Here is an 11,936-nt window from a genome sequence, read left to right on the forward strand (position 1 = left end):
CGACTCTCCGTTTCCTGTGCTGGTCACATGCTGCGGGTGAACTGCTTCTCAGAGGGGAAACGCCAAAATAGAAGCGTGACGACACGCGGAGAAATGCTGACATTCCCCTGAAGGAATTCCCCGAGTGGCACAGAGGCCACCCTCATCCCCCGCGCCAGGCCAGCTGAGGGGCTTTGGCTCAGGTGCACGGCATCCTTGGACCAGCGGACAAGCACAAGCCCGGGGCAGAGCCAGTGCGTCCACTGGAAGAAGCTTCCGCGCACCCCCCGCTCTCCCTTCCGCCCCTTTTCGGGGCCCGAGAGGCCCTTTCCTTCCCCGGGACTGGGGGCTGCCCGGCCTGCTCAGGAGCCGTTGGCAAAGCACTTTATCCAAAGCCTCCCAAACACGCACAGGAACCGTGAGCGGCAGGCCCTGCCTCCCGGTCCTTGGCGGCTCTCCCAAGCGACTCTGAAGGGGGCGTGAGACGAGACTCGCCTGTGTAGAAGCTGCGCTGACTCCGTCTACGTACTTGATATGCTATCTTTAAAATGTACAAACTATTTCATATTTTAATTGACCTTCCACCAATTATCCAGAAGAGGCATTAAGCTAACTGGCTGCTGGTGTTCCAGATCCCGTTTCGTAACGTTGCGTCTCCCTGGGCACTCGCTGATCTTCTGCTGCAGAGGCTGTTCTTGGGCCTTACTCGTTTTTCCTAGAACCTCTGCCTGTTCACATTTGCTTTCTGTGGGAAGTTTTGGGTGGATGTTATCTGCACCCAATGACTTCTTAGCTTTCAGGTCGCTCCTAAAATAGCCATGTTTTGTCAATGCTCTTTGCCTCACTTCCTGAAAATACCAGTTTGAGCAGGGAGAGCTTTCCTACACTTGCCTTGAAGCCAGACGGAAAGAGGCACGCCTGCTGAATACTCCGCTGTTCGCGGGTCCTCGGATTGCCTCACCAGCCCCCGGCTTTCCTGCTTTGTGTGGATTCGGAGAACTGGGGAGGAGGGCCGTCCCGGCATCAGTGCTTGCTTTCTTGCAGGCCATTGGGTGCTCCTTTTTGTTCTCCTCGTTTGGCAAGACTTCGATTTTTGAATGTGCTGAGAAGGGCGGAAGACGAGGAGGCCCAGCAAGGCCCAGCCTCGAGCTTGCAAGGGCTGCAAGGCCAGGGCCCCCGGGGGGCCTTCGGTTACAGGGCTGCCACAAGCTGGAGGTTGCTTGGCGGGACGTAATGACAACGTGCTATTTCAGCATGTATGAACCATCCTTGAAGGTGTCCCTTCCCTAGCTGGCTTACAAGAAAACAAAAGTGCAAAACATAAAGCAATAGCAATTGTTTGGAAAAGTGATCACCAGCGGAAACCAGCCAGCCAGCCCCACATTCCCGGTGGCCCCCATAGGCTGGGGCAGGCAAAGAGGCTGGGCAGGCCTGCGGCAAGGAGACCAGAAGGGATGGCTGGAGCAGGGTCCGCCGGGAGGGGGATGTCGCCGGGAGCCCCAGCCGCATTGCGGGGGGCTCTGCTCGTGAGAATAGGCCCCCCGGCCCTCTTGGCCCACCTGCTCTGGCCAAGTGACCATGGTCTGCTGCCTGGAGGCAGTGGCATGAGCCTCCCGTTGCTCGTCTGGACAGCTTTTTCACTGCCCTGGAAAGGCTCCCCACCGCTGTCGCTCTGTATGAGGACGGGCTGCACCTGATGAGCGGCTGCCTGTTTTCCCACGGCCATCGTCTCGGCAAGCATTGCAAGCCCGTTCAGAGGCAAGAGACCCCGGACAAGACTACAGAGTGCAGGCCGGTGTTCCCGCGCCTGAAATACTGCGTGGGTTTCCTGGAGGAGGCCAGCGCATCAGGCCCTCGAAGAAGGGCCCGCCTCGGTCCAAGTGGCCGGAGGCTGCCCTGCACGGCCGCTGTCCCTACCCAGCCAGCCCCACCGCCACCACAAACTGCTGGGGGGGTGGCTGAGGCCCTGGCCCTGCGTGGCCCATCAATGGCTGGGGAACAATGCAGGGAAGTGACCGGCTGGGAGAGGGAAGGGATGTGTCCCTGGATGGTTTGGGGATGAGGTCACTGTCCCAGGAGGGGAAGGAGGGCTGCAAAGCCCGAGTAATCCCAGAGAAAGGGGCACTGCCAAGGAGAACTTCCGCGCTGGGCACTGCGGCTTCGGACTCTGGGCACTGTGTGAATGGCAGGTGCAGCCACCCCAAGGGTCTGGGCAGGAGGCCAGCGATGGGGGGGGGGGGTTCTCCCAGGCAGGCTCCAACTCGAGAAAGTTCGGAGCACCGCAGGGTACGTGCAGCTCGGAGTGGGTCTGCCAGGAGACCAGAGGCAGGCTGTGCCTTGGCCTCCGTGATCCGGGCTGCCTGCCACCCCTTTCCTGCTTATAATTTATTTAGGCATTTCTGTACCGTTTGATTAGCGCAATACTCTCAGAACAGGGCACAGAATTCTATTAAGACAATGTATGATGTAACATTAAATCTAAAAATAGATTTAAAACAAACACACCTACCATAAGGTATGCACAAATCAATAACCAAAACTATGCATCATAATAAGCAATCAATTAAACATCTATTCCACCTGTACCAATAACTAGCTTAAAAGCCAATGTCAAACCAAATAATATAGTCAACAGTCAAGATGGTGAGAAAATCAACAGGTTTTAACCTGGTGCCAAATCATACATAATGCCAGCGCCAGGCATACGTCTCTCTCTCTCTCCTTTAAAGGGGGCTCATGCAGAAGGACCCCTGCAGGCGATCTAAGGACTGGGGAACCTGTGCAAGAGCACGTGGACTGACGGAGACGCTGCCATGCGTGCTGGCCGGCATTGTCCCGGGTGTCCCTCACACCATGGAGCCCCGCAAGTAGAGCGCATAAACCGCTCTTGCTTGGAATACACGAGGGACATCTGGCAATTCCCCACGGAACTAACTTGCGGAAGGGCCAATTCCTGGTGGAGTTCCCCGGCCGGGTCGCGGCCTCTCCCAGAGGCGAAGTCCTGAGGGCTGGTTGGAGAGGAATCGTGTGACTCCCACCGGACTGAGTGAAAGGGGAAATGCCAGGCGGGGGAGGGGGGGCCATGGGTCCCTTCCTGCACAGCACTGCGAGAGGACACGGTGGTGCGCGGACATTTTACGAGGCGCTGCCGACTTCCCCCACCGCAGGCTCGGAGAGGCGCTTCCGCAGGCTGGCGCTTCCCGTCGCAGAGGCGCTCAGCATGGGCCGCCCGGCCAGGCAGGTGCCCCTGCGCAAGAGGTGGCGTGCAGGGACCCCTTGCCAGGCCATGGGGTCCTGTGCTGCCCACCCCCTGGGGTGCTGTTGATGGAATGGGCGGCACAGAAATATTTTAAATAGATACATCGAAAGATATCCCCTGGCCCTGCCTGAGGAAGGTGCCCTGGTGCAGGTTGGCAGCAGCTGTGGCTGTCCTGGGGAGGGATGCGCGAGAGCCGTGTCCTGGCGGCCGCGGTGCACTCGCTCCCCCCCGGAACGGGGGCCAGGGGCTGGGGGGCTGCCCCTGCGGGCCCGGAGAAGTCGCGCGGTGGCAGGCAGAGTGAGCAGTCAGCCCCACGCCGGCTTGCTCGCTCATGCCCGTCCCATCCCCTTTGAATCGGGGCTTTTGGATGAGACTGAGGGACAAACTGGAATATTATCATCTTTGCTCTGCACTCAAAATTATTCATTTAAGTCTTGTCGACCATCCTACTAACACCCAAATAAGACGCAACACAATACAACGCAATCACCCAACGGCATCCCAGTAACAGCAGGTAAAAGCAGCAGACTAATCGAAACAAGACCGGTGCGGCGTTTTCGACGTGGCTGGGCCAGGAAGCAGCCCCTGCTGGCACGGAAGAGCGGGAGGGAAGGGCATCCAGCCTGCACGGCGGTCCAGGAGCCCCACCACAGAGAAGATGCTCCCACTGCCCCTTTGCAGGGAGCCATCTTTGAGGGAGATGCAGGGACTGGAAAGGAAACCGCTGAGGAGAGGCTGGGAGAACTGGGCATGCCCAGCCTTGAGAAGAGAAGGCGGCAGGGAAGGAGGAGGTCGCTCTCCAGAAGGGCCTCGAAGGCTGCGGTCAAGCGGAAGGGCAAGGCTCCCGTCTCGATCATCCCCGACCGCAGGACACAGAAGCAACACTGGGCTCAAGGTCCAGGAAGCCGGGTTCCAGGTGGATATCAGGAAGAACTTCCTGACGGTGAGAGCAGCACGGCGATGGGACCCAGGATCTCGTGTGACGTGGCGTCCTGCAACAGCAGGGGGTTGGACTCAGTGGCCTTCCTGGCCCCTTCCAACCCTGCTATTCCACCATCCTGTGATTCGATAGAGAGGATGGAGCTGAAGGGGGAGTGAACCAGTCTCGGTGCCTGGATTTCCATCCCCTCTAGGCACTAAAGGCATAGGAATTGGTGAGAAGGTGGCCTTGGCAAGTCTCCAGGGAGCCACTTCCTCCCTGCTGCAACCAAATTGCACTGCAGCGCAAAGCGCGACGGCATCCGGGCTCGAGGCAGACAAGAAACCACACGCTCAGGTGGGGGTGGAGACCACGAGGGGGAGGACGGTGCCGCCCGGCCAGCTCATCCCACGTGGGGAGGCACATGCCTGCCCTGGCTCCGGGGCCCCTCCTCACTCCCTGGCTGCCCCGGCTGCAAACAGGGCTGCCACGTGCCTTGCAGGAAGCGGGGTGCCGTGGTGGGGGAACGGGCGCAGTCTGCTGCCCACCGCTTGCGGCTCAGCGGCTGAGCCAAGTGCTGGAGGCGCCTGCGCACTGCCGTAGCCGGGATGAGACCTCGCCTCGGGCTGATCCGCTCCAGAGACATGGACAGGCGGCAGCTGGTGCGAGGAGGGGGTCCCACCGGCTGCTGCTCCGCAACCCCGCTGACCTGCGATCCCCGGGAGGGCCGGGGCGCTGGCCTCACAGACACCGTGGTGCCCAGACCCGAGACCCCTCCCATGGGGATGCGGCCACGTCACCCCTTGCAGGGCCCCTGGTGTGGTGGACGCGGGGACAGCCTGCAGGGGCCCTCTTTGCTGCCCTTCCCTGGGCCCGTTCCGACTTGTCCGACCCCCTTGAAGTGTGGTGCTTAGCACCAGGCATGGATCACGGCGATACCCGAGCCACACAGAATGGTCGCTCCCTGGTTTGGACACATCAGCCTCACGCAGCTGCCTTGCTTTCCGCAGGGCCCCGCGAGGTGGACGTGTAGGCCGTGCGCCTTGGGGTGCCCAGTAACAGAACCAGTGTCCTTTCTGGAAGTGGGCACAACAAACAAGATTATGTTGGCAACAGCTCCCTTTATTTGCATAGTTACATATACAATCTAAAAGCACATTATATAACAATGTCCACACTATGGCACAGCCATGGCGGAAGAGGAGCTGCCCCAGTCCAGCAGTTTAGCAGGCGTGCTGAGGAGGCAAGACACGTCCCCGCTTTTCGAGCCCAGGGGGGACGCCGAGGTGGCCGCTTCCTTTAAAAAGAGGAGGCGGTGCAGGCTTCCTGGAGCTTCGTGCATGCATGGAGCATCTGCAGTGGGAGCCAATGGCCACGGAAGCAAGACGGGGTCCTTTTGCTCAGGGCGGAGGGATGGGTTCGAGCCATGCCAATGCCGGCCGCCTCTGCCTTGTTTTTAAACTGTCTTGGCATATGGAGAAGGGCCCCCGGCTTGCTCAGCCCGGCCTGAAGCCACCAGCAGGCTCCTTCCACAGGCACTTCCGTCCAGAGAGCGCTGGGTAACTCCTTCCTCCATGGGACGCCTTCTGGGTCTGCGGTGAAGGCTGCTCCTCAGACCTGTGGCCTTTCAGGCTCTCCTGAAGGAGGACTCTCAGTCCTTGCCACCCACCAGTCCGTTCTAAAACGCTTTTTAAAAGAGGTCCATGCCTTGGGGAACAACCAGAGGCCAAGCGGAGTGGCCAAGGTGGCAAGTAACCAAAACTGTGTCTTGGGAGCTGGACTCAAGGTGGGCTCCTTGGTGACACTCAGCGCTCCGCCGTCGCGGGGGTCCAAGTCACGCGGTCCGACGGCCTTGGCTTCTTCTCCCAGGAGCAGCAGCCAGTCTTGATCCAGGCCGGTGGGTCTGCCGAGGGGAGGGGAGGCAGGCCCCGTGTGTGAGCCAGCAGCGGTGGGCCGGCACAGTGGAGCCGGGTGCCCTGCTGGACAGCAGGGGGGCTTGTCCTGAGCAGGCCGGACCAGCTGCTCACATCTCTGCGGGGGGGGGGGGGCAGGGGGAGAAAGCGGTCAGAGGGAGCAAGCAGAATGCAAGTGCCAGGCAACCGGTGCCCATGCAGCAATTTTAGTGGGGGAAACCCCGAATGGGGGTTGGGGTTAGGGTTTCGTCCTCTCTTTTGGGTCGTTACTACAACAGCTGTTTTGACATGGCAGCAAACAGCACAGGAGCCAAGTATTTTCACTGTCAGTTTTGCAGTACCCAGAGCGGGAGAACGAACGACGGTTTCCGGCGGGGCCACAGAAGCCTCAGCCGCACGGCAGGAAGCAGAGAGAGGAGCCCAGCTCTGTGGCGCTGGGCTCACAGGTGCCACTTGCAAGCGGGGACCAGGCCTCCCCACGTACCTTCCAGCGCCCTGTCCAGGTCCGCAATGAATTCCTCCAGCTCGTGGGTATCTCCCAGTTTGGCTATGGGACAAAAAGGTGCACAGGTAAACCACCTCAGCCTAGCGGGTCCAAATCAATACTGCTCTGGAGTAAAGGCTGAGATCTCGGTGCAGAGAAGAGCCTGAAATAAAGCTTTCAATTGTCTTAAAGGTAGAAAAGGAGCCTTTGAAATGCGGTGCCTGGTGGCGCTGAGCACCGCCACACCGGGGGTGTGGGCTGGCACTTTGGGACAGGTGGCCTGCCGCACCCGCAGTTTTATGTTCCAGTGGAAACAGAAAGTGTCACAACAGAGAAGGCACTGAGCATTCCTGGGCTCTGCAGCTATTCAATGCTCAGGCCAGGGCAGCCAGCAGCTCCCTCCCCCAGAGCACGTGGGGAAGCACCAGGCGGCCCCCCTGCAGCCCCGAGGCCGTGCACCGCACCCCCAGCCTGTCCCCTGAGCCTTACCTTGGGAGTAGGGAGCCGCAGGGTGGGCGGAAGAACCGAGGTCCTCCTGGCTCGTGTTCAGGCTGCTGCCCAGGGAGGGGCTGTTGCCTGCAGGAGAAGCGAGAGGACCCTCAGGACGGGCCGGCCGGCTCAGGGCACAGCCCCCTCACCCCAGCAGTCCAGGGCGCTGCGGCTTGGCCCCTGACAGCCAGGCAGCTACTCCTACCCGCCCCCCCTTCCCCCGTGAGCATGTTTTGTGGTAGGACACAAGCCTGTTAGCCCAGCTGCAGCTAGTGATGGATCGCACACTGTGCTGCGCGGGTGAGTCACAGGTAAGGCTGAAGAAGCCGCTTAGGCCTTCCCAGGGCCATGAAAAGATTTGCACCAGCCCTGCTCAATGTCTGAGCAATTTAAAGGGTTTGGAAGGGAACTCATATCAAATTCAAGAGTCGGCTGCCACAACTCACGGCCTCAACCACAACACTGAGGAGTCGGGGGTGGGAGGACGGAAGCGGGTGTCTTTTTCCACGTCCTCCTCGCCATACTGTCGAATGGAAAGAATGGCACTCACCCTCACTCGCTGAATCATCGATGCCGCTGTCGTACACCCTGGGAGGGGGCGGCTTCTTCAGCTCCTCGCTGCTCGTGCCGGGGAGAGTCCGGCTCTTCAGCTCCTCCAGGTGCTGCTCGTACTGGGAATGCTCCCCCTTGTCGAACTCCTGAACCACCTGGTCAAACTCCATCAGGAAGTCCTCCAGGTAGTCCATGGACAGCCCTGCAGAGGGACACGGACGTCTCAGGTGTGCGCCCTGCCTGGGGGAGAGGCGTCCCTCGCCCACCCGCTCCACTGGGCTGGGAGGCGTAAGAAGTGTGGAGCCCCTTCGACCTGCTCATGCCGGCTGCTCCTGCCAGCCAGGCTTCGGGAACCCTCCAAAGGCCACCCCAAGTTTCTGCTGCACGTTTAGGGCGCTGTGCACAGCCAGAGGAGGGGCCCAGCTCAGTGCTCCTGAGACACACAGAAGGCCAGAGATGGGACTGGGATCTGCCATGCCTCGGGGGCAGTCCTCAGCTTGCGCAACACCCCACGTCTGGGGCAGCTGCAGCCTGGGACCAAGCCTGCGCAGGTTTCGGAGCGAGGGAGGGCTCCCCTGCAGGAAGGGCAGGTAAAGAGCCTAAGCCGGCACAGGGCCCGGGGAACCCTTCCTCAGCCTGCTGCAGTGCCAGGCTATATTTATTTATTATTTATTGAAACATTTCTATGCCGTCCCATTCGCCGAAGCCTTGGGGCGGCTCACAACATAAAATATAATACAAAAATAACAATATATATGTTAAAAAAAACACCCCATAGCTGCCTCTCCCAAGACCCGCCAGGCATGTGGCCTTTGGAAAGGGCGGTCCGCCAAATATCTGCTCCAGCCACAACCCGCTTCTGCTCAAGGCCTCCCCCCCACTGCACACAATCAGAGACCGCTGACACCACCGAGCCAATGCAGCGCAGCCCTGCGCCCACCCTGCAGTCACCCCCACCAATTCACTTTGAAAACATGCCCCCCCCCCCATTTATCTTCCCATCTGCTTGCATGGCTGTCTCTGCGGCACGGCAGAGGAGCTGCTCCCAGAATGGGACCTCGTGCGCTCACTTCCCCGTGCGGAGGGGCACGTGTGTACAGGCAGCTGCTTGCACACCTCTGAGCAGAGCGAGAACTGCCAGCAGCGCGGCCCGGGAGGGACCTTTGGAGCCACCGGAGCCACGACATGCACATGGTGGGCATGTCATGAGTGGAGCTGGCCGGAGCCAGGGGTCAGACTAGATGGCCCAGGAGACCCCTTCTGACTCGCTCTGGTTTTCTGTTCCTCTTTTTCTATTTCTCACATGAGGAGACCTCTGTGCACACTGGTTTTATCCAACTCCCAGGCAGGGAAAGAGACATCTCTGCATCCATTCTAAAGATCCGTTTCTTTCCACCCCCCCGACAGAAGAGAAACCGAGAGAAGAAATGCCTCCCTGGAGTTTCCCATTGCTTCTTGCTCAGCAAAAGCACAAAGGGGAACAGCAACTTTCCCTGCGGCAGGACACCAGCTTCAGGAAGGTGGGAGTCAGAGCCTGAGACCGCAGACCGAGAGATGCTGGGGCAGCTGGGAGGGCAAATGTTTTAATAAATAAATAAATAAATAAATAAATAAATAAATAAATAAATAAATAAAACTGGGACACCTTGCTTCGTGCAGGGGTGTGTGTATGTGTTGAGGGGCAGTTGGAATGGTAATGCCGGTCTTGAATTTGGTTGTTTGCTGCTTAGGTTATTCAGTGGCATATAAATTCAAAAGCAAACAACAGAGCCAACACCTGACACGTGGGGGGGGGCGGGTCTGAGACAAGAGGTCTCGCAGCGGTTTCACCCAGAACACAGGCCTTTCTAGCAAGGGGGCAGGGGGTGGTGGACGCGGGCGCAAGCCACGGTTGAAGGAAAGGAGATCTCAGAATAGCTGGGCACTCCCAAAAGGGAAAAATGCTACAGGCCATGTGCTCACAAAGGCTAAGAGCAGAAAGCAAGGGTATTTGCATTATAATAAAAATAAAGCATTTCACGAGGGCAATTCTCTACCAAACTTATAAACTGGGTAAGAAAATTCTAGCCAGCAGAACCCCAGCCAAAAGACAAAAAGGCACCAAAAGCAAAATGGGAAAAAAGGTGCGAAGCTGTACTGCCAGACAGCCAAAGGGCATTTGAAAGTGTAATGCATGCAGAGGGTTCCTCGGTCCAAAGAGAGAATCCCGTGCTGATGAGATGAAACCGATAATATTATTTCATGGTCAGCCTGGAAGCATCTTACTCCAGAGAGCCCCTTATCCTGGGTTCTCCTTGGGGTCGTTCCTACCTGGCATTTGTTATCTCCTCCTGAAACTCTGAATTAATCAACGCTTGGAAATAGCACAGGACTGTCTAAAAAGGAATCAGAGCGTTCACCAGCCACGAGAAACGAACTCTCCAAAATTAGAATTGCCAGGGCCAGTTTCCAGAGACACATCCTCCAGGAACTTTTCCCGAAAGACCGCGAAACGAGGGACCCCTGACCTGTCCGGCGTGCTGCTCCGGCCTCCATCGCCGCCGACCTGCCGTCGAGGGACGGGCGTCGCTCCGTCCTCCTTCCTCCCGCGCGGGGTCCCAGCAGGCAAACGCGCCGCACGAGGGGCAACTCCCCGGCCGGGACGATTTTGATCCCGAGGCCGCGCCCCCGCTGCGGGAGCCCGGCCAATCCCCGGGCGAGGCGGGCCGGGCTCCCGCAACCCGTCACGCCGCGAGGCGGGGGCAGCTTTTGTGAAAGGAGGCAGGAAACGCGTGCGCGACGCAAGCGGCTAGTCCCTGGCAGGGCAAGGCCGGCCGGGCGTGTCTGGGTTCGTCATTCCCAGGGCACTCGACCGACGCAACGAGCCGAAAGTGCCCCTGAGCGAGTGCAGAGTTCAAGTCACAGCGTAAGGAGAAGAACGGAACGAATACAAGCGCGCTCTTCGAGGGGCGGTCCGGTGGAAGTTTGGCGAGAAAAGGGCCCCGTGCGCGAGTGCGCCCCAACGGCGCGCAGGCCCGGACGGACCCCGGGTGGCTCTCCGGAACAGCGACTTCCTTGCGCCTTTAAAATGAGCAGTGCGGAAGGTGGACCGCGAGGATTCTGTCGGGCTCAGCGCAGTGGGCCGGACCCAGAGGGCAATTAGAACAAAGGGGAAGGCCAACAAGGACCCCCCCCCCCGCTGTTGCTGGATGATCCCCATGGGAGCTTTAAAGGATAGACGTTCTGCTCAAGCTCGCCTTCCCCAGACGCCCTAGAATGATGGAATACGAGTAGCAGAGTTGGACGGGGCCGTGAAGGCCATCCGGTCCAACCCCCTGCTGTTGCAGGACACCAAGTCACACCATCCCCGGCTTTGCCTTTCCTTTGCCCTCCCCAGGATCCCTCTTCTGCTGTCGCCACAGGCTGGCAGTTATACTGTGGGTAGCTAAAAGAACCGTCCAGAGTCAGCCGCAGGGCCGTCGCGCTGGCAGGGGATCTCCGCAGTTCCCAGCAGCTCGTGGATTTCCGGGAGGACGCAGCGCGTGGGTTTCAGGACGCGGACCGCGCGTCGTCGCAGCAATGCGGGTGGCTCGGGAGTGTCACGCCGGGCGGGCGGACCGGCGGGGCCCCCGGGGCGTTTGGGCCCTGGGTCCCGGTCACTTGTCAGGAGGGATGAGAGGTGTGGTCCCGAACAGCTGGAGATCTGGGGGCGAGAACGCCTCGTCTGTGCTCCCCGGGACGCGAGTCCGGGGCGGGGATGGGCGAGAGGGAGCGAGGCGAGGGCGCCCCAGGGGACGCCCCGGCCCGGTTAAGGCTGCTCGCAAGCCGGCGCTCAGTCCCGGGGTTACACAAAAGTGCCCCTGCGGGTCGTGCGAAGCGAAGGATCGCCTCCTCCGTACAGATTAGCAGCAGCGCCTCCTGGCGAGCAAAGCTTGCACCTGCCGCTGCCTTGGCCGGCCTGTGGAAGCGCGGGCGGTACCCGCGAACCCCTCAAGAGACCCCTTTTCTCCGGCCGCGGCGCCTTGCCGGCGAGCTCGGCCGGCCAGGTTTTCGCACGGAGGGAAAAGGCTTGGAAAGACGCGCGGGAGAAATAAAAATCGCAATTTCCCATACCGGGAGTCGAACCCGGGCCGCCTGGGTGAAAACCAGGAATCCTAACCGCTAGACCATATGGGAGATCACACTGACAGCGTCCTCTGGCGCGCTCTTCTCCTGCAGGGCCGCAGCGGGTTTCCTACCCCCCCCCCCCCCCGCCCGCTCGAGGCCGCTCGCGATCCCTGTCCGGACGCTTGTGCAGGACGCCCCGCGGCCAAACCAGGCGACGCTCGACGGGCTGCCGGAGAGAACCTCCATGCTCCGAAG

The 11,936-nt window shown here is 59.9% G+C and overlaps 1 protein-coding gene and 1 non-coding gene across 3 annotated transcripts; both read right to left on the minus strand.

Annotated features, from left to right (window-relative positions):
* Window positions 1-5,258: 5,258 nt before the first annotated feature.
* LOC123034965 (regulator of cell cycle RGCC-like) lies at window positions 5,259-10,207 on the minus strand. Of its 2 annotated transcripts, none has more exons than XM_044452780.1 (5): window positions 10,103-10,207; window positions 7,594-7,797; window positions 7,044-7,130; window positions 6,555-6,617; window positions 5,259-6,188 (listed from the first exon to the last, which is right to left on the minus strand). In XM_044452780.1, the coding sequence occupies exons 1-5, from the start codon at window positions 10,128-10,130 to the stop codon at window positions 6,181-6,183; spliced, it is 390 nt and encodes a 129-aa protein (XP_044308715.1). In that variant the 5' UTR covers window positions 10,131-10,207; the 3' UTR covers window positions 5,259-6,180. The 2 variants fall into 2 exon arrangements, with proteins under 2 accessions (XP_044308715.1, XP_044308716.1); XM_044452781.1 differs by lacking the exon at window positions 10,103-10,207 and adding an exon at window positions 9,906-10,087.
* A 1,471-nt stretch (window positions 10,208-11,678) lies between these two features.
* Window positions 11,679-11,750, minus strand: TRNAE-UUC. Its single transcript has one exon. It is a non-coding gene; the product is annotated as a tRNA-Glu (tRNA).
* Window positions 11,751-11,936: the final 186 nt, after the last annotated feature.

The sequence above is a fragment of the Varanus komodoensis genome, unplaced genomic scaffold, assembly GCF_004798865.1.
Source record: "Varanus komodoensis strain SLA01 unplaced genomic scaffold, ASM479886v1 scaffold74, whole genome shotgun sequence".
Lineage (NCBI taxonomy): Eukaryota > Metazoa > Chordata > Lepidosauria > Squamata > Varanidae > Varanus > Varanus komodoensis.

Excerpts from the sequence above, each read along its gene's own strand:
- LOC123034965 (XM_044452780.1), bottom strand. The coding sequence starts at position 10,130 with ATGGAGGCCGGAGCAGCACGCCGGACAG. Across the intron at positions 7,798-10,102 it reads CGGAGCAGCACGCCGGACAG|GGCTGTCCATGGACTACCTG; the intron begins GTCAGGGGTCCC and ends GTCCCTCTGCAG. Across the intron at positions 7,131-7,593 it reads CGATGATTCAGCGAGTGAGG|GCAACAGCCCCTCCCTGGGC; the intron begins GTGAGTGCCATT and ends CTTCTCCTGCAG.